Source organism: Engraulis encrasicolus, chromosome 18 (assembly GCF_034702125.1).
Source record: "Engraulis encrasicolus isolate BLACKSEA-1 chromosome 18, IST_EnEncr_1.0, whole genome shotgun sequence".
Classification (NCBI taxonomy): domain Eukaryota; kingdom Metazoa; phylum Chordata; class Actinopteri; order Clupeiformes; family Engraulidae; genus Engraulis; species Engraulis encrasicolus.
This window is the reverse complement of record NC_085874.1, coordinates 9,751,574-9,771,739: the sequence shown is the minus strand read 5'-3', so window position 1 is coordinate 9,771,739 and position 20,166 is coordinate 9,751,574. Positions and strand designations below refer to the sequence as shown.

The 20,166-nt window shown below is 43.6% G+C and overlaps 2 protein-coding genes and 1 long non-coding RNA gene across 3 annotated transcripts in view; 2 read left to right on the top strand and 1 right to left on the bottom strand.

The window, feature by feature from the left end:
- Positions 1-756: 756 nt before the first annotated feature.
- LOC134469016 (uncharacterized) lies at positions 757-3,484 on the top strand. The gene is made up of 3 exons (XR_010038921.1): positions 757-826; positions 1,806-1,898; positions 3,367-3,484. It is a non-coding gene; the product is annotated as an uncharacterized LOC134469016 (long non-coding RNA).
- A 3,467-nt stretch (positions 3,485-6,951) lies between these two features.
- Positions 6,952-20,166, top strand: part of parp1 (poly (ADP-ribose) polymerase 1) — a 46,044-nt gene continuing 32,829 nt past the window's right edge. Inside the window, exons 1-4 of the mRNA XM_063222966.1 lie at positions 6,952-7,178; positions 8,380-8,539; positions 9,080-9,195; positions 10,131-10,345. Of these exons, the coding sequence (XP_063079036.1) occupies positions 7,056-7,178; positions 8,380-8,539; positions 9,080-9,195; positions 10,131-10,345 (614 nt within the window). The 5' untranslated portion in view covers positions 6,952-7,055. The remainder of the gene's footprint in view (positions 7,179-8,379; positions 8,540-9,079; positions 9,196-10,130; positions 10,346-20,166) is intronic.
- The window catches only part of LOC134469007 (adenosine receptor A2a-like), a 10,281-nt gene continuing 3,961 nt past the window's right edge, over positions 13,847-20,166 (bottom strand). The window contains exons 4-5 of the mRNA XM_063222989.1: positions 16,506-16,679; positions 13,847-14,092 (exon numbers count right to left, since the gene is read on the bottom strand). Coding sequence (XP_063079059.1) covers positions 13,847-14,092; positions 16,506-16,679 — 420 coding nt within the window. The remainder of the gene's footprint in view (positions 14,093-16,505; positions 16,680-20,166) is intronic.

Sequence of the window (20,166 nt, the reverse complement as noted above, 5' to 3'; positions counted from 1 at the left end):
GCACCAAGACGGATGATTTGCCAGCATCAGAATTCAATCTTATGTCATTCATAACTTTAATAAGAGCTGTTTCAGTGCTGTGGTAGGCACGGAAACCTGATTGAAACTCATCAAGGTAGCTATTAGACATTAGAAAGACAGTTAATTGGTTAAAAACAATAAGGGGGTGAGACGATCACCCAGCACACTCTCTCACACACACAATCAGGGTTTGCTGTTCCCCAGGCGCTTCATAAGGGCTGAACATCTCTGATCCTCCCGAGGAAACTCTCTACTACCTAGTCTCCCTCATCAGGTACTGACACACACATACACACGCACACAATGGTGATTTCGGCTTCATGAAAGCAGTAGCCTAATCGGATGGAGATGTGTAGATGTGTCGATAGTGCTAGAGCAGTTTTGACACTCTGAGGTGCCGTAGCGGTAGTATGTGTGTGGGTAGAAAAGGCTGGGGTAGAGAGCCTGAAAATATGTCCGATTATAGCACATCTTTTAACCCATTCAGACACAGCGTTATAAAATTGCTGTTACCACAATGGGAATGACCAAGTCGTAGTGCATTACTAAAGGCCCTGTGCTATGTCATAGCATTATGGTAGTTAACTTTCCAATGACTATTACAGCGTGCCACTGGAGGTAAGGCGTGCATTAAGGGGCTACCAGTGTTGTTTCCATATCAGTATTTTTCCAGTATTAGCGCACCCCTGCAATGACTCACCATGCTCCTTTTGCTTTCTTTTCATCTCAAACATAAGGGCTGTGTGGAATCTCCAACACCACTCTTCTCAAACCACAGCCCTCAACAACAACTCAGTACGAGCAGGTATGTTGGACTGTTTTGTCAGTTTCTTTTACTTTAAAAGTTGACACTTGTTGGTAATGCTGTGCTAAGTGCATACGGTATAACACATTGATTATGCGCTCTCTATGATCTTTGATTGGAGCACATTGGACAATTCAACACATAGCCTACTTGTCAAAATAAATAACTTAATAAATATTAGGGGGTGTATTTACCTTAACACAGTGTAATAACGGTGCTAAATGCAAAAAGAATACTTAATGTCTTTAGTTCATGGCAAAACACATTGTGTTAAAAATCTTCAATGCTACTTCATGTCAAAAACAAGTTTATAATGGAAATTTACTCTGTTACTCTGATGGTAGAGTAGAGTATCATTTATTGATCCCATTGGGAAATTAAGGTGTCAAGTAGCATACACACATACATAAATAAATAGCTCACTCTTACATACATTTAGCCAAGGCATCTCTTTCTCTCTCTCTCTCTCTCTCTCTCTCTCTCTCTATCTCTCTCTCTCTCTCTCTCTCTCTCTCTCTCTCTCTCACACACACACACACACACACACACACACACACACACACAGAATTATAAAGTGTCCACAGTGACACATGTGCCTTAGCTGAGTGGCACATAGAAGTCAAGACAAAGTGACCAAGTGAAAGTTTTGTTTATGTTTTATTTTAAAAATATTTTTATATTTTGTTTGGGTGGGTGCGGGTGGTTATGGGGGGTACAGGGGACATGAGTGATTTGTTTATTGTTTTTATCTGTATTTTCATTTTGTTTTTGACTGCTGCTTTACTTTATTATCCTATTACTATTAGTATATTATTTGCTTTTTAATGTCAGGGACTACCGATGAAAACTAGCCCAAGGCTAAATCTGGTGTAATGCATGGAATGGAAACATTTATGTTTTAATTGCACATGGTCCTAAAAAACTTGATTGATTGATTTATTGATTGATACAGCGCATGCTGATTGTTATTTGTTTTTAGAGTACCTCATAATTGCCATGACGGAGATCAATCCATATGCAAAAACCTCTACTAATAATGCATCGAAATCGACCTCAAAGTCAGACCACGTAGGTAGAATGCCCTAATGTGGGACAATTTTTGTCACTTCGACTTTGGTGGTTTATTAAAATTTAATGACAACATTTCAATACAAACAAATTACACCCTTTTCATCCTCTAGTTATGCTCTAATCAAATAAAACCTTTAAAAACATGTTAAGTGTTTCTAATTCCAATAATTTAGATATCAATGTAAGTTGGTCAAAAACTATGGTTATCCCTAAAGTGGGACAATCGGGTTCCTAATGTGGGACAGTGAATATTAAAAGGTCTCTAAAACATGTTTGTGTAAAATATTAATTCAAAATGTTATCTGCCACTCTTTAAGACATATCAGCTACACATTTAGAGCATGTTTTATGAATCATTTTTACTTTCTTTTATTGGTAAATATGACTGAGACTGTTTGAACCCATTGCACACAATTGGTCACTTCAACATGGCAGCTCTATTTGAGGAGAGAACTTCCGGTTTTTGGACCCAAATGTTGTGTTGATAGCTGTGCTCCAGTAGATTAGGGCAGAAAGACTGAAATACACCTTTGATATAGATTTAAATATCTATTTTCTTATGTGGACATGGTGTTTGACTTCATAGTAATTGTTTGACTTATTAAATTACTACTTTTACAACTGTCCCACATTAGGAAAATCTTGTGTCCCACTTTAGGACGCACCTATCCTAAAGTGGGACACTAATAATATGGTTTAAAAATAAAATATAACATTATTTTGTATATACCACACATTATTTTCTGATGAACATATACCTATCCAACATGTTTATCAAAAAATTGGCAACGTTGCTTTGATTGGAATTGATTTATACCCTAAAGACAAATTTGCCCAAATGCTATGTAATTTGCCATTTTGATGGACTTCACCCAGGGTCCTTCTTCTTGATTGTAACCCCTCGCCGGAGAATTACTATACATTTACTAAATCATGATATTATGATAACAGGATGATAGGGCTTTTATTTGGTTATAGTTTTGTAAACATTTACCAACTTGGGGCAAAGCTACACCCCTTAAACCTTAAGGTGTCCCACATTAGGCATCGTCCCACTTTAGGGCATTCTACCCTAGGTAGGTGTGAAACAGTTTCACAAACATTTGTGTGTGTGTGTGTGTGTGTGTGTGTGTGTGTGTGTGTGTGTGTGTGTGTGTGTGTGTGTGTGTGTGTGTGTGTGTGTGTGTGTGTGTGTGTAACAGAGGCCAACTAGCAGAGCATGGCGTGAAAGGTTAGTAAACCTCCCTCCTAAAGCCTCGTACAGTATCAGTAGCGCTGAGCCATTGGACTGGCCTTAGTCTAGTGGTATGGTGTTACATTTGTGTGTAACTATTCTGTGACCATAGCTAAAATGGGACCAGTTACGATGTTCGGTGGTGCCACCATCTGTGAATAATAATTTGTGGATCACAAGAAAAAAGATCATGTCCCCTAATGTAAGCACAATGACTGTTGTTATTGCATTGTAGGAGCAGTTTTAGGCAAAGCTGAGGCTGGCATCAAGAATACCCCTCTGAAAGCACATGCTGCAGGACCAGGGCCAGAGGCCGAGGCTGTAGTGTCCCAAGAATATAGGTGCCACTGCCAGAGCACATGTAGGAGATGCCAGAACTGGATACCTTGCAGGCAGAGAATTTGGTGCAGGAATTGAAGTGGCTATGGGACTCGTTATGTGCTGCTGCTGCTGCTGTGATTTTTTGTTTGCTCAATAAACATAATACAACTGTAACATGGCTGAAACTGTATTGTGTGCCCAGTAGCTATATTATGTACCCTATGGCATCTAACCAACCCATTGTTTTGGCGGTTGAATAATAAATAAAGAAAGATAATACAAATCTTATCAATGAATGATTTTAACAGTTTTAGATATGGAATAAGCCACTTGAGTACGTGCATTTGTGTTCGATTTATAACGGATAAGTTGTCTGGCGGTAAATCACAAGTGTATTCACAAGTGTGTCCAGCAGTTCGAAAAGAACGCGCAAGGCAGCATGGGTACTCCCAGGCTTACGGATAAGGGTAGTTGGAACACAATGCAAAGCAGTGTGCTGTACTACTCCAATTCGCTTTTTATATAACACAAACCCACAAACTCAAAACCTCTCGTGGCTTATTGCTTTTCTTGAGTAGGCCTATAGGTCTAATCTGTCATGATGTAATCCTGCATTGAAAGAGTGCACTGCAAAAAATGAAATCTTAGCAAACTTACTTTTCTGGTTTCAAGTAAAGACATCTAGTCAGTCATGATTTAAGTAAAAATAACCAAATCATTAGAAGTAGTTTTTCTTGATCAGATTTCCAAGAAATTTCCAAGAAAATATTGTTTTTAACAGAAATCTGTCTAATGCTTTCCCATTGTGCAAATGTCTTAAACCAAGTAGGCTAAACAGTCTAGTTAAAAATAGTTATTTGGTGATTTTTCACTGAGGCCCTAAATTGACAAGAGGCAGTCTTCTTACTGGCTATTAAAGATTTCATTTTTTTTATGTGTGTGTTCAGTGAAGTCAATATATATTGAGAAATGACTGGCCATGTGTCTCATTGTTGCAGCTATCAAAGAAAAAAATGAACTTCATCACACCTAGAGTAGATTACTTACCTTGGGGAATTAGTCTCTCTCTCTCTCACACACACACACACACACACACACACACACACACACACACACACACACACACACACACACACACACACACACACACACACACACACACACACACGGCTACACATAGACAGCCATCAAGACAGTCTGTGTTGTTGGTGTTAGCGCTTGACTCTTGGTGAGTCTCTGTTATTAGGCTGCACCCTGTGTCAGGTTGTGCATAAAGTGAAATCCCAACTGGGAAACTCCAACTCCATTGTCATTGTGATACAGCACTCCACAGCACATAAGTGAACATTGCACACAATGAAATTGCATTTATGCCTCGCCAGTGCTAGAGGGCAGCCCCCAATTGTGCGGCGGGATGGTACCATGCTTGGGGTACCTCAGTCATGGGGGAGGATGGGGGAGAGCTGTGGTCAGTTATGGAAAGAATCTGATTATTTTGATCAATATAGAAATCACAATTGTTTGAAATAGGCTGCATTGATTCAACATCAAGTCACACAATCGTCTGAGTGCTGGTCTGAACTGCTCTGATAATGTCTTTGTTGCCATGTAGTCCAACTTAAATCCATCATGCACTCACCACATACTGACTTTTTCTAGAATGACTTTGGAAACACTAAATATCATATTTATACCTAAGAATGCGAAACCTAATGCCAAGGCTCTTAAAGACTTGAGACCCATTGCCTTGACCTCTCATGTAATGAAGTGCTTTGAGAGGACGGTGCTGGGACACCTGAGGGCACAGGTCAGTGCTTTTCAGGACCCATTGCAATTTGCATACAGGCGGGGTGTGGGTACAGATGATGCTCTTATCTATCTGCTACATAAGGTGTATAGCCATCTGGAGACCTCTGCTGCATCTGTGAGAATAATGTTTTTTGATTTTTCTAGTGCTTTTAACACTTTACAACCCCACATTTTATCTAAAAAGCTTAATGATTTTAATCTGCACAACTCCACTGTTACCTGGATCACTGACTACCGCACAGGTAGACCTCAGCATGTTAGAATCCACAACAGCACATCTGACTCCATTACACAGGCGCACCACAAGGAACAGTTTTATCTCCTTTTTTATTTAGCCTACTTTATACACCTCTGACTGCAGACATAGTAGTGCGTCCTGTCATCTGCAGAAGTTCTCAGATGACTCTACATTAGGCCTAACGCTGCATCAATAACGATAACTAGGCCTATGCTGCGTATCAGTCTGAGATGAATTATTTTGTGAACTGGTGCGAAGATGCCCATCTCATTTTAAATGTGGAAAAAAACAAGGAACTGATTATTGATTTTAGGAAGAGTAGAAATGTTCCAGCCTCTATTTTAATCAAAGGTCACCCTGTATGTCTCCTCTTACAAATATGGGCGTCCATCTTGACAGCAAGCTGGACTGGAAGGAGAACAGCAGGGTGATTTTTAAGAAGGCCCAATCAAGACTTTTTTTTTTTTTTAAGGAAAATGAGGTCATTTGAGTTGGGGAGGCCTATTTTAAACACATTTTATCATGGGATTGTGGCAAGTGTTTTATTTTATGCTGTTATGTGCTTGGGTGGAGGGATATCACTGGAGGACAGGAATAAGATAAATAAGCTAATCAAGAAAGCGGGGTCCATCACGGGTGTGTGTTTTAATTCGGTGGAGCAAATTTTAGAGGAGCGGACATTAAGGAAGGTTCACAGTGTGCTGGGCAGGGATGACCACCCACTGTCCAGCCTGTTCACTCAGAGTGGCAGGAGCCAAAGGCTCCTTCTCCCCATGTGCTCCACCGAAAGGTTCAGATGATATTTTATCCCTGCAGCAATCAGACTTTTTAACTTTTTATTGTTAGCTCCTCTTATTTATTATCTGTTTGTCTATTTGTCTGGAATGTGCTGTGTGGATGGCCAGGTGGCATTCAATTTTCCCTGTGGGGATTACTAAAGTCTCTCTCATCTCATATAGTCTACATTTCTATACCTATTGGCTAAATGGGAAAAAGCTGTGGTGTAGGCCTGTATTCAGTCATATGATCAGATGAGGTCAAACTTGTGTAAAGCCTTTGGACGCCTGAATAACTTTCTTTTCTCTTTTTGTCTGTTTAAAAAAACATTTAGCCTATTATTATATTTTCAACATTTGCTTAAAGGCATGGATTGTAATAACAGTTTGCTATGACGTTAATAACAATTAAATCCTGGGGTTAGCCTATCTGATTAGGCTGTTTGTCACTGTACTGCAGTTGCATGCCGTGTTTTGAACACGAAAACACGACAAAGTGCAAAACAGCAAGAGGAAATACACTGTGCAGTGATTTGGAATAGTGAGAGAAAAACGGCACTTTTCACACAAACGCCACTAGTACGATTGATCGGCATGGGATTTACCATGTCTGCGTTAAATCCAACGACTCTGTATTCTATTGAGAAGGCCTGCCTCCACTGTGTTCGCGGGTAGACAGAGTGCACGCGGGCCGATTCTACATTGTGTGTGCTACACAATCTCACAAGTTAGCTGCACAGTAAACATTTGGGCATTTTCGGTGCAAACGTTGTGGAAAATATGGCGGAATCGCAGGAAGACAAGTTGTATAAAGCCGAATACGCGAAAAGTGGACGTGCATCTTGTAAGAAATGCAAAGAGAACATTGCGAAGGATTCCTTGAGGATGGCTATTATGGTGCAGGTTCGTGTTGGGGATGGGCTAGCCAGCAGAGTTGCTGGCTGTGGACGTGGTGTTGATATGGAACTATTGTTCAGGGATGTGACCCATAGCCGCGTTTTGTTGAATTGGGGATATGCTTGCATCACATAGCCTAGTGTTTTGTTCATGTGTGCACATAGCATAGCATGCTCAGTTTCCAGGGGCTGCATCATGCATGTTCCATTGATCAACTAGGCCCCTTGTCTGCCCCGGTATCGTCTTTAAATGGCTACTTAGCGTTTGAATGGTGAGGCTTTGGTTTCCTGTACTGCAGTCCTCATGGAATAAGTCATATAAAGGACATAGCCATGCTAACGTCGAGAGCCTGGTTGCTCTCCTGCCGACAAATGTAAAATATTTAATACGAAGACAATGGGTCCATTGATAAAGACGAATAGTCTGTCGTGATGGGCTTTGTTTATTTACGTCATGCTGTGCTGAAAGTTTTTAGGTAGGGAGTTGGAGGCAAAGTTCAACAGCAGAGCTACGCCAACAAGTTGCAAAGTGGAAAGTTTACTTTGTAATAGTACATGTACATTAAATACAAAGACAAAATTAAATGTAGTCCATTTAATAACACAAACTTTAAAGGCAAAAATAAAAGCATTCTAATGCAGGTGCAGGCAGTGCTCTCATATGTTGTGATTGATAGGCTACCGCGTTGAGGATAGAAGGAGTGTGTATTTTTGGGGTGGGTTAGTACCATGCTCACTGTACCTCAGTCATGGAGGAGAATTTGGGGAGGGTGTTGGTTATTGATTCCCCCTTCCCGCCACCTGGTGTATGAGGTTTGAACCTGGAACCCTAACCACTTGCCCATGATGAAAAACACATAGAGTTCATGGTCCAGTCATGTGACTTCATCTTGTACGAACCGTGCTCACTGCTTATGATTAAATTACATTCATGCTTCACCTGTGCAAGGGGAACCATGCTCAGTTTACCTCATTCATGGAGGAGGTTTGGGGAGAGCACTGATTAATTACCACAGGGCAGACCTAGGTGACAGACACCCTAGGTAACCTTAACAGCTGGCAGAATTCTGTGTTTGTGTGATTATTTAGCGTTTTTTAAAAAACTATAACGATGAAATATATTGTCTGTGTATGTATGTGGGTGTACCTACTGGACTGCTGTGTGTGTGTGTGTGTGTGTGTGTGTGTGTGTGTGCGCGCGCGTCCAGTCTCCCATGTTTGACGGGAAGGTTCCCCACTGGCATCACTTCTCCTGTTTTTGGCTGAGGGCTGCTGCCCAGAGCACGGCGGACATCGCCGGCTATAACGACCTCAGGTGGGACGACCAGGAGAAAGTCAAGAAGGCCATCGAGAGCGGAGGAGCTACAGGTGACACACACACACACACACACACACTCTCTCTCTGTCACACACACACACACACACACACACACACACACACACACACACACACGCACACAGTGAGTGCGTTACAATATGCAACCTTTCCTCCTCCACTTGTGGTTGTTTCCTCGTACCAGGAAGTAACATGTCATGATGACATCACTGACAACAGTATTATATTTCATTATCTTGCAAAAGCTCAATTGTAAAGTCTTTTTCTCATTTGCAATTGGGATGGAGAATGAAAAACAGTCCCTCAAAAGTTATTGTGGCTAGACTGACAGCTGGGAAACTTAATCGTTTTTTCCACGGAGGAGGGGCCAGGAGGCGGGGCGAGACCACAAGCACAAGTGGAGGAGGCAAGGGCGCATATTGTAACGTACTCAGTGTCTCTCTCTTACACACACACACACACACACACACACACAGAGTGCAAATTGACAGTAAAGTGGCAAATATAAGTCACAGGTACAAGTGACCAGAAAAGGAAGAAAGATCTCTGTGTGTACCTGTGTCTCTGTCCAGGTAAAGGAGACCAGAAGGGAGCATCTAAGGGAGAGAAGACTCTCAATGACTTTGCTGTGGAGTATGCCAAGTCCAACAGGAGCACCTGCAAAGGCTGTGAACAGAAGATCGAGAAGGTAGGACCTCAGAGTGTGTGTGTGTGCGTGTGCATGCCATACCTGCCATACCATCCAACACTTCTGTTTTCACCATTCCGCTCCATTCTGACCTCCATTGTCACCATCACAAAAATCTCCCAGATTTTGCTACTCAAATGTGGACCGTTATGGTGTGTGTACATATTTGTGTATTTAGATGGCAAACTGAAATCAGTCGGTCCGTTAACATGCACTGTTCAATCAGGCTATGGGCAGCAATCGAGCTAAAGGCAAAACTGGACTTAACATGCTCTGTAAGACATCAAATTATTCAGTTAGGCATGTTTGCCTCCAGGCTTCGGACCCCTTTACTTGTAGACTTAATTGTATTTGTATTTGCAAAATAAAGCAAAGAAATCTAACTTGTCATACCAACAAGCACACACAGTTTACAAGTTGCAGCGAGAAATATTACATTAGGCCCTACCGTGGCTTAACGGTAGGGCACTCGTCTGCTACGTGGCCGACCCGGGTTCGATTCCGGCCTGGGTCCTTTGCCGACCCTTCCCGTCTCTCTCTCCCAAAACGTTTCCTGTCTCTCTCTGAAACTGTCATGTCATGAATAAAGTCTAAAAAGATAAAAAAAATATCTTTAAAAAAAGAGAAATATTATTACATTACATTTTGGCAGATGCTTTTATCCTAGCCCATTACACTTTTATACATGGCCACTTGTTTGTTCGGCTACTGCCACTCCGGCAACCTACAGACAGTTTTAAGGAGATTTCTCTCACCTCAATGATACTTCTATTGTTGTTAACACATTTAAAAGGCCTGAGTAGAGGTGACACCAGGTTGGCGGTGGCGGTACCTTGTTCTGATTGGCTGACATTTCCTTATGCCTGTCTGGCATTACCTTGTGTCCTGTTCTAATTGGTTCTCTCTTCCCCTGTGCCCTTTTCTTATTGGTCCAGGACCAGATACGTGTGTCCAAGAAAACGGTTGACCCAGAGAAGCCACAGCTGGGCCTGATTGACCGCTGGTACCACACGGCCTGCTTCGTATCACGCCGCGCGGACCTGGCCTTCAAGCCCGAGTACAGCGCCGCACAGCTCAAGGGGTTCGCGACCCTCAGAGCCGAGGACAAGGAGGAACTCAAGACCAGACTTCCCGCCGTCAAGACAGAGGGGTGAGTGAGTGAGTGAGTGAGTGAGTGTGTGTGTGTGTGTGTGTGAGGGGCCTGCGACACTCAGAGCCGAGGACAAGGAGTAACTCTAAGACCAGCATTTGGTCGTTTTAATTTTTTAGAAAAATTATGGATCACAGACCCGACTCAACAATAAAGTCATTTCAAAGGGCAGCTGTCTGGCTTTAAGAAATATTAAAAGAAATTAAGAGAAGCAATTGCGTTAGTAAGTAATAGTTACTTTTGTACAGCATGGGTAGGGAAAAAATATGGAATCACTCAGATCTGAGGAAAATATATGGAATCTTGAAAAACAAACACACAAACAAGTGCCTCAAAAACTTGTTTATACCACGTCTGGATTTTAGAACAACTTACAGCCTCGGAGCAGTATTAATGAGAAAAAATGGTACCCTTCATCAATTTTCCTTCAAATTTCTCTGATTACAGTGCCAGAACATCTTTACAGGTTGGAACCTTGCCATTGACCATTTTTCTTTAACTTCCACTGCAGATATTGTGGGATTTCAGTTCCAGGTTATAGGCCATGACACTTGACCTTGTGCGATCTTCAAAGATTGTATTCACAGGTTTTGCTCAAAGAACAGGTACATTACCATTTCAAGAAATGATTCCATCATCCTTAAGCATCATTTCAACTGATCGGATCAGAAAATTACTCAAGTTTATGTTGACATTTTGACAATCATTGAAAAGGCACTGGCAACCATCTCCCATCACCTGAAGCAAATGGGCTTTGCATACAGAAACATTCACTGATATCTAAACATACACATGCACCTGATTTGGAAAAACAAAAAATGCTACAGGCCAAGAAAAATCAACCAGGCTGTGTATGACTGGATGGAAGTCAAATTCATTTATTAATTGTGAATCTTCTTTGAACAATTTGTTGTTGGAAGTGCTGTCTGGTGCATGTCTTACAGTATGAGATTCATGAAAAATGAAGATGACTGCCCGATGAAAACATACAAATATCCACAGTAATTGACAATTGCCTATGGGGCTGCATGTCGGGTGAAGGTACTGGGGACATGACTGGATTACATTTTCAACGCACAAGTTGAAGTTGACAACATTTTTCCCATCCTATGAATTTGAAGGGATGCTTGGAGATGATGAAATCTTTTCTTGGAATGGTAATGTATCTTTACTTTACTTGCCGTACTGTAAAACCTGTGATAACATTCATTGAAGAAGAACATGTCATCTTCCAAACAGTCTGGACCTCAATCCAAATGAAAATCTGAGGTGGACATTTAAGAAAATGGTCCATGACAAGGCTCCAACCTGTAAAGCCAATCAGACAATAAGAGAAAGTGTGAGCAAATTTGATGAAGGGTACTGTTTTTCATTCATTAATTCCATTCTTTAGGTTGTTCTAAATCCCACAGGTGGTGCAAAAACGTTCTTTAAGTTTTCTTTTGATGTTTGCTTTTCATGATTCCATATTTTTTTTCCTCAGAGTTGAGTGATTCCATATTTATTTCTCTACGCATGCTCTAAAAAAGTAACTATAACCTACGATCAGGCTTTTAGGCAGGATTTTTTTTTAGGGTGTCTAACTTTTTTTAACCTGTCATTTGTGCGTGGCGCCACGCGGCTTTGCCGCACGCCGTCGCGGGTGCCCCGCGGCGCCTCGACCCGCAGGCACAAGTGTTTTAGGGCGATCTTGGGGTATTCTCCCCCGCAAAATTTTTACACTTCTAATGCTCTCAAACGCAATTTCCTGCAATTTGAGGAGCAAATTTTGACCAATACAACCAAGTGTTTTTGCCTTTGTTAAAACATTTTTGTACCAATAGTAAGGCTGGACTGGGGGGAGGCATGTGTGCAACTAAATAACAAACAAAAGCCCAAAATAACAAACCAAAGAAATGCAAACAAAACACATAGACAAGTAAAACCATTTTCTTATTTTCATATTATAAAATACATTACAAAGAATCCCACCAGTAAAAACACCCCTGCTCAAAATGGTTTGGTCCACCAAACGGCGGACACCCCCTCTATTTTACTCAGATTGGAACATTCACTTGTTGCTGAACGAGGAAGTGGCAGCATGCCGGTGACCTGGTCTGTTAAATGTTACAGAAATGTTTTACACAGTATTTCTAACCAAATAAACGTCTATGAATTGAAACAGCCAGTCTGCAAGTGATGTTTGTTACTCATTAGAGATCGCTAAACAGATGGAAGTTGATAAATTAATGACGCTACGAAATGCGTGTTTTGAAACGCGGTGGAATTTTACACTGAAACATGCTGGAAGGCACTCGTTACAACGCTAGCCGGTTAGGTGTATTTTATATTTTATCTTCTAAAACTTCCAAAATGCCGGTGTAAAAACAAAATCGTCCATCGTGGGAAAGCTCGGACTCGGCGAATTTTGAACATCAGCATGGTTAACGCGGACAAAGTGGAAAAAATAGGACGTCTTTAGGGAGTCCTACTAAAAAAGTAGGGCGTCCAAATTTTTGTTATTTTCAAAATAGGGCGTCGAAAAGACGCCCAGACGCCCCCCTAGCTAAAAGCCTGGTATATATATATTCTTGATTTCTTTTAGTGTTTCTTAAAGCCAGACAGTTGCCCTTTGAAATGACTTCAGTGTTGAGTCGGGTCTGTGATCCATAATTTTTCTAAAAAATAAAAACGACTGAATGAACATCCTCCATGACAGGTGATTCCATACTTTTTGCCAGGGCCTGTAGTAGCAAAGTTAGGCTAATCCCATTGACCTCCGTGTTCCATGTTTTCACAACAATGGCGGCTCATGGAGCCTTTGACACACAGATCGCCATTGACATCAAATATAGTTTCAGGACGTGAGAGTGGGACACAGAAAGTGCAGTAATTTTTACATCATCTTTCCTTGTTACATAGTGATCCTGTGTTAGTCTCTAGCGTAAAGAAAGCCGCTGCCTAGAATTATTTGAATCTACGTCAATTATATCACTAACTGACTTCCTGCACGCGGGTTGTCAGAACTCTTTATTCCATGGCTCTGAGGAGGGGGAGTAGTGGTGGTAGTAGTAGTGCTGGTATGTGCAGTCTTTCTGTGTGTGAAGCAGAGCAAAGAAGTGTCGAGTTGTGTGTCTAGAGCTTGCTTTTGTATGGGTAGGGGAGTGTGTTCTTGTGTTTGCATCTGATTGGATGATGGGAGTGAGGAGAGTGGCCTATACAACCAGGATGCCGTGGAGGATTTTTCCATTTGTGGGATGACTTTTGAATGGGCGGGAACAGATTTAAACCAGATCTTGTGTGCTGATGCTCTCTAATAGGTAGATAAACCGATTAGATTTTTTATGTTTCAAGATGGCCGACTTTCAAGCTGTGAGGCATCAGAATGCATTGGTGTAAAGTGTGTGTGTGTGTGTGTGTGTGTGTGTGTGTCTGTCTGTCTGTCTGTCTGTCTGTCTGTCTGCAACACGGAAGTCTCTTGAAGGCGTGTCTCTAAGGTTGTGTGTGTGTGTGTGTGTGTGTCTATTTGCAACACAGCAGTCTCTTGAAGGCGTGTCTGAAGGGCCTCATCTTGTATGCGTAGAGCAGGGGGTTGAGGGCGGAGTTGGCGTGTGACAGGATGATGGCCGTCAGCAGGAGGGGGAGGGGCACCGGGGAGGCGGGGCTTAGCAACAGGAAGCAGTTGATGATGTGAAGAGGAAGCCAGCAGATGGCGAACAGGAAGAGGACCATGAACACCGAGGTGGCCGTCTTCACTTCCTGCTTTAGCTGCACACGTGCACACACACATAAACACGTTAATACTGTATGTAGGAAGAGGACCAGGAAAACCTACATGGTAGTCTTTACTTTCTGCTTTAGCCAGTCCTTCCAGGTAATCGCGATGTTGCCATCGCTGTGTTTTTCGCAACTTCAATGAATTCCCGCGAATTCTGCACGAGAGCGCAACTTAAACCAATCACCGCGATTTCCCGCAACTTTGAACCAATCCATGTCCGTAACGTGTTGCGCTAAACATGTTGCCATAAACATGTAACGTGTTGCCATAAACATGTTACTATCTGGGAATGGTCCTTGTGAAAGAACATGGTTTGCTGAAACAAATAAGGCATTAAGGGTGGTAAACTGTAATCTATTATCTATTGCTGTAATCTATGAGCCTACATCATTGGAGCACTGAGCTAGACTATGGGTCTAACATTGGGAGCACAGAAAAAAATGGCATCTATTCTATAGGGTGCCTCAATACGGTAGAGTTCGGCAGTCTGAGCTACAGCAGAGAACACCTCTACAATAACATCTAGCTGTCCAAGTTATCAAAGAAGCGTTTGTAGTGTAGGCTAAAATGAATCACTCATCACTTAAATTATCTTGGGCCGATTCAAAACTTACGACTGTGATGCATGTACATAAATTCCACCCGCTCTCAACCTGCTCGCTCGCCTCGCGTGGTGACGTAGCATCGTTTCCCGGTCAAATTAGCTTAGCTTAGCAAATGCTCTGGTCAAACAACCGTCTCTCTTTAATCACAAACACTGTATGTACAAATAAAAATGATGAAACATGAGCGAATATATTGTTCTCCTTAACCCAAGTGTCATTTATTTTAAAACCATCTGTGAAAAACGATCGGCAGATTTGACACCACCGAAATCAAAACGGCCTCCATTTTTAAAATATCCCAGTACTGTGGTGACGCACGAAACGTCATGCCGTTGAAAGCTCTCCCATTGGTTAACGCTTCGCGGTGCCGCTACATTTTTCAGCCAAGCTCAACTTTATCGCCTCGCTTGCCCACCGTCTGCCACCCTCGCTTCCCTACGTCACCGCCTCGCTGCCGCGTCCCAACGGAAAATAATGGAACGCCACGCTTCTACCGCTTTGGAAGCGCCCATGTAAATCAGGCGTTAGTGCGTGAACATGCCGTGAGGAGGAAGATTCGCCTGTGTGCTCATGGCTGTGAGACTAGTGGTGGGGTCGCCACCTGTTAGGAAGCTCATGGACACCTCTGTCTTTTCCCCTGATGTCCCATATATGTTTTGATTCAAGTCATCGAACAACAAGCAGTGATGTTCGGGGCGCATAGCTTGTTTTATAGCCTGCGCAAGTGTCGCGGGCAGCAGTGCTTGCGCTTAAGTTTATTCATTTTTTCCCAATAGCCCTGAAGTATTCCTCATCTCGCGCCTTGACCAATTATTCGACATAGTCGGCTGTCTCTTTGTAAGACTGTCCTGAACAGACATGAACATAAATTATTTTCCTTTCGAACCATTCACCAGCATCTGAAGTAGGCAACCGCTCAGTAGAGCTCCTTTGATGAATGCAAGGCCAACAGTTCTCTGCTAATAGCCTAAGGTTTGGGGATGAAGTAGCCACTATTTTCGATTGCATGCTGGATGACAAAACCATGTAGGCTATAAACGTGTCTTTTTTGTATTGATTGTAAAACTCAACCGATGGTGGTCAATGCAAAGAATGTTACCGATAGGGTACTCTTTCTAGACTGAGAAGCACGAAGTGACCGTCTCGCAAGCATAGGAGCGGAACATAACAGCCTTCGGGGGCTGAAGCGCGTTCATAAAGGACAGGGAAATCAAAACAGATTAAATAGGCATAGTTTTTGGAGAATGCCATGATGTAAAATAGGCTAATAGATTAAGTCCTGTGGTTCGGTTGTTGTCAGCAGTGTGTGCTTTTTCATTTCAACTGCTTAAATAGCCCAATGTTCAACAATCAATGTCCATCACCATTAAGCTAAAATATTTAGACAGCTTATTTGCGCAGCTTATGAGGTTACTGCCTAGGCTACCAAGCCTACCTCAAAAATACCAAAATGACCACTGACAACAATATAAAAACACCAGAGGACCGGAATGTGGCAGTGTCCTTTACTTTCAAGCGTGGGGAAACACATTAAAAATTGCAACAAAAATCACACCTTTCACTTCATGCCGCAACAAAATCGCAACAACACAGTAAGAAGCTCCGCAACTTTTCTCGCCATTTTCTGGAAATCCTCGTGCACCATCTGGCAATTCGGACCACGATTTTTTGAGAAAATGCCCGCGATTTCCTGGTGGGACTGTTTAGCTGTACACACACACACACACAGTCTCACCTGTTTGAGTTGCATCGCCTGGGCATCATGCCTATCCCCCTGCCCCTCCCCGTCGGTTGCCGCGTTGACCTGGCGCTCAACGTTGATTCGTCGTCCCAGTTGCGTCTCCTGGTTGATTCGTCGCGCCTGCCGCTGAGCCAGGGAGAAGATATGGGCGTAGAGGAGCAGCATCACCACTAGGGGCGCCAACACGCAGACGAAGAAGTTGAAGAACACCATGTAGCGCATGTCCACTACCTGAACAGAGGGGTGGAGCGACAGTGTGTGTGCATTAGGGATGGGACGAACCGCACCGAAAACCGAAACCGTACTATTCACACACATACCGAACTGTGACATGCAATCCGTGGCAAACCGCAGTTCATGTACTGCACATAAAAATATGTAAAACAGAGATCCTAGGAGTATCTTATCCAGTCTCTCTGAACATTAGCATATAATACCAATGAGAGGATGACAAATAAAATCACACCATTTTCACATTATCAGCCTACGTTGCCATGGCGGCGCGCAGACGCGCAGCGGCTTAGTGCGTCTTTTCGGTGCTTTGTTTTTTGCTTAATATATGTTTTTTTGTTTAATTTATTGCTGTTTTAAATGTCGGGAATTACATTTAGTAGGCACCAGCTCATAAAAATCGGTTTACAAAGCGAGAGGGCAATTACAACCGCTTTTCTACAGTCTCACAATATCACCGAAGACTTCGCTAGAACCCCTGGGTCTCCATGGATTATCGCTGCTGGGAGACGGCGCAGGCAGCGTCGGGAAAGGAGACAGAAAAGAGGCTGCAGGGCTGGTGTGGTAGCGAGGTTACGGAGAGGGGCTAATAAACCTCCGCTCCCAAGCGTTTTTCTCGCAAATGTAAGATCACTCGGAAACAAGATGGATGAACTGAGATTGCTACTTGTCAATAACAACACCGTGGAGAAAAGCTGCATTCTACTCTTCACCGAAACCTGGCTTCAGTCGTCTACCCCAGACGCAGCTATCGAGATAGAGGGCTTCACAGCGCATCGGCAGGACAGGACAAGAGACTCCGGTAAAAACAAGGGAGGGGGCTTATGCGTGTATACAAATAACAACTGGTGTACAAACTCTGTGCCTGTAAGCAGATACTGCTCCCCAGACCTGGAATATGTGACTGTGAAATGTAGACCCTTTTATTTACCTCGTGAGTTCTCCGTCATCATCATCACTGCTGTATATATTCCCCCTGATGCTAAAGCCAGCTCCGCCCTGGGACTATTATATGACGCAGTTAACGACCAACAGAGCCTTCATCCAGAGGCTGTCCACATTGTAGCAGGGGACTTTAACCATGTTAATTTAAAGACAGCACTGCCTAAATTCCATCAACATGTTAAATGCGCCACAAGGGGGAACAACATATTGGATAAGGTATATTCAAATGTCAAGTCAGGCTTCAGAGTGAAACCACTACCACACCTGGGCCAGTCAGACCACCTGTCGCTGCTTGTGTTACCAGCATACACCCCCCTCAGGAGAAGCACTCCCATAACCACCAGAACAGTCATAACCTGGCCCGATACTGCCTCTGAACAGCTGCAGGAGTGTTTTGAGTCAACAAATTGGGAAGTCTTTGAACACCCAGACCTGGAACTGCATACCACAGCTGTCCTGGAATATATCAAATTCTGCACAGACAGTGTCACCGTGGAGAAGCAGATCAGGGTTTATCCAAACACCAAGCCATGGATGACCAGAGAGGTACAAAACCTCCTTCAGGAAAGGAACTCTGCCTTCAGGAGTGGTGATGAGGGGATGTACAGCGCGGCCAGGTCTAGCCTCAAGAGGGGAATCAGACAAGCCAAGGCGGCTTACAGGCAGAAAATAGAGGACTGTTTCCAGAGCCACAACTCCAGGCAGGTGTGGCAGGGCATTCAGCACATCACGAACCACAGACCCAGTACCAAGTCAACAGATTCCGTGGACACCTCATTGGCAGAGGAACTTAACATCTTTTTTGCCCGCTTTGAGGTACAGCCACCTGACACTGCCATCCATTACCCACCAGGATACAGCAGTCACTCTCTCGTGCTGGAGGAACAGCAGGTGAGGCGGGTGCTACGGGCAGTGGATCCACGGAAAGCAGCGGGCCCGGATGGTGTCTCTGGACGGGTCCTGAGAGACTGCGCGGCCCAGCTGGCTGGGGTCTTCACTACCATCTTCAACCAGTCCCTGAGCCAGGCTGCTGTCCCCCCTGCCTGAAGTCCTCCACCATCATCCCGCTCCCCAAAAAGAACACCATCAGTGGACTGAATGACTACCGACCAGTGGCACTCACTCCCATCATTATGAAGTGTTTTGAAAAACTGGTTCGGGCTCACATCACCTCCTGTCTCCCACCTGGGTTTGACCCTCATCAGTTTGCCTACCGGGCCGGCAGGTCCACAGATGACGCCATCATAACAGCCCTTCATGCTGCTCTGTCCCATCTAGAGCAGCAGGGGAGCTATGCCAGGCTGCTCTTTGTGGATTTTAGCTCGGCATTCAACACTATCCTCCCCAACAGACTGGTGACCAAGTTATTGGACCTGGGGCTGTCACACTCCATCTGTCGGTGGATACTGGACTTTCTGACAGGCCGCTCCCAGAGGGTAAGAGCTGGCTCCCACCTGTCCTCAGTCATAAACACCAGCACAGGCTCCCCCCAAGGTTGTGTGCTAAGCCCACTCCTGTACACCCTATACACTTACGACTGCACCCCCTCTCACTCCAGCAATAGTATCATCAAGTTTGCTGATGACACCACCATCGTAGGTCTCATCTCCAAGGGAGACGAAACTGCATACAGGGAAGAGGTGCAGCGTCTATCGGTCTGGTGCAAGGAGAACAACCTGTTCCTAAACATCTCAAAAACAAAGGAGTTGATAGTGGACTACAGGAGGACAAAGGCTAACATTCAACCGCTGGTCATCGATGGGGCCTGTGTGGAGAGGGTCTCTGATTTCCGCTTCCTGGGCGTGCATCTGAGGGACGACCTTACTTGGAACACCAACACCACTGCCACCATCAAGAAGGCACAACAGAGACTGTACTTCCTTAGGGTCTTACGGGCTAACCATCTACCCCAAAGTCTACTGGTGGCCTTCTACCGGAGCTCCATAGAGAGCATCCTAACATACTGTTTATGTGTGTGGTATTCCAGCTGCACAGCAGCGGACAGAAGAGCTCTTCAGAGAGTGGTCAGCACAGCTCAGAAGATCACCAGCTGTCCCCTGCCCTCTTTAGAGGAGTTGTTCTCCTGTCGCTGTCTAAAGAAAGCCAAGCAAATCATCAGAGACCCCTACCATACTGGACATAAACTGTTTGAGCTGCTGCCATCAGGCAGGCGTTACAGGGCTCTGGGTACAAAAACAAACAGGCTAAAAGACAGTTTTTATCCAAAAGCAATCTACACACTAAATTTTGCACAGCTGACTTTTTAAAATCTTAATTATTTTTATACAGTATATATATAGGTTCTTTGTTGATTTTTAAGCACCGTGAGCATCTGCACTTTACCAATTTCGTTGTACCTGTACAATGACAATAAAGTTTCATTCATTCATTCATACATAAACCATATGTAGGATATTTAGTGATGAGTCTGATTCTATTAGCCAATTGAAAAGAGGGCCTTTGGAACGCTCAAACAGAGCACATCAGCTGACGACAGTTTAAGTGCAAGCCCAGGTTAGCACAAGAGGCAGTTCTCAGATAC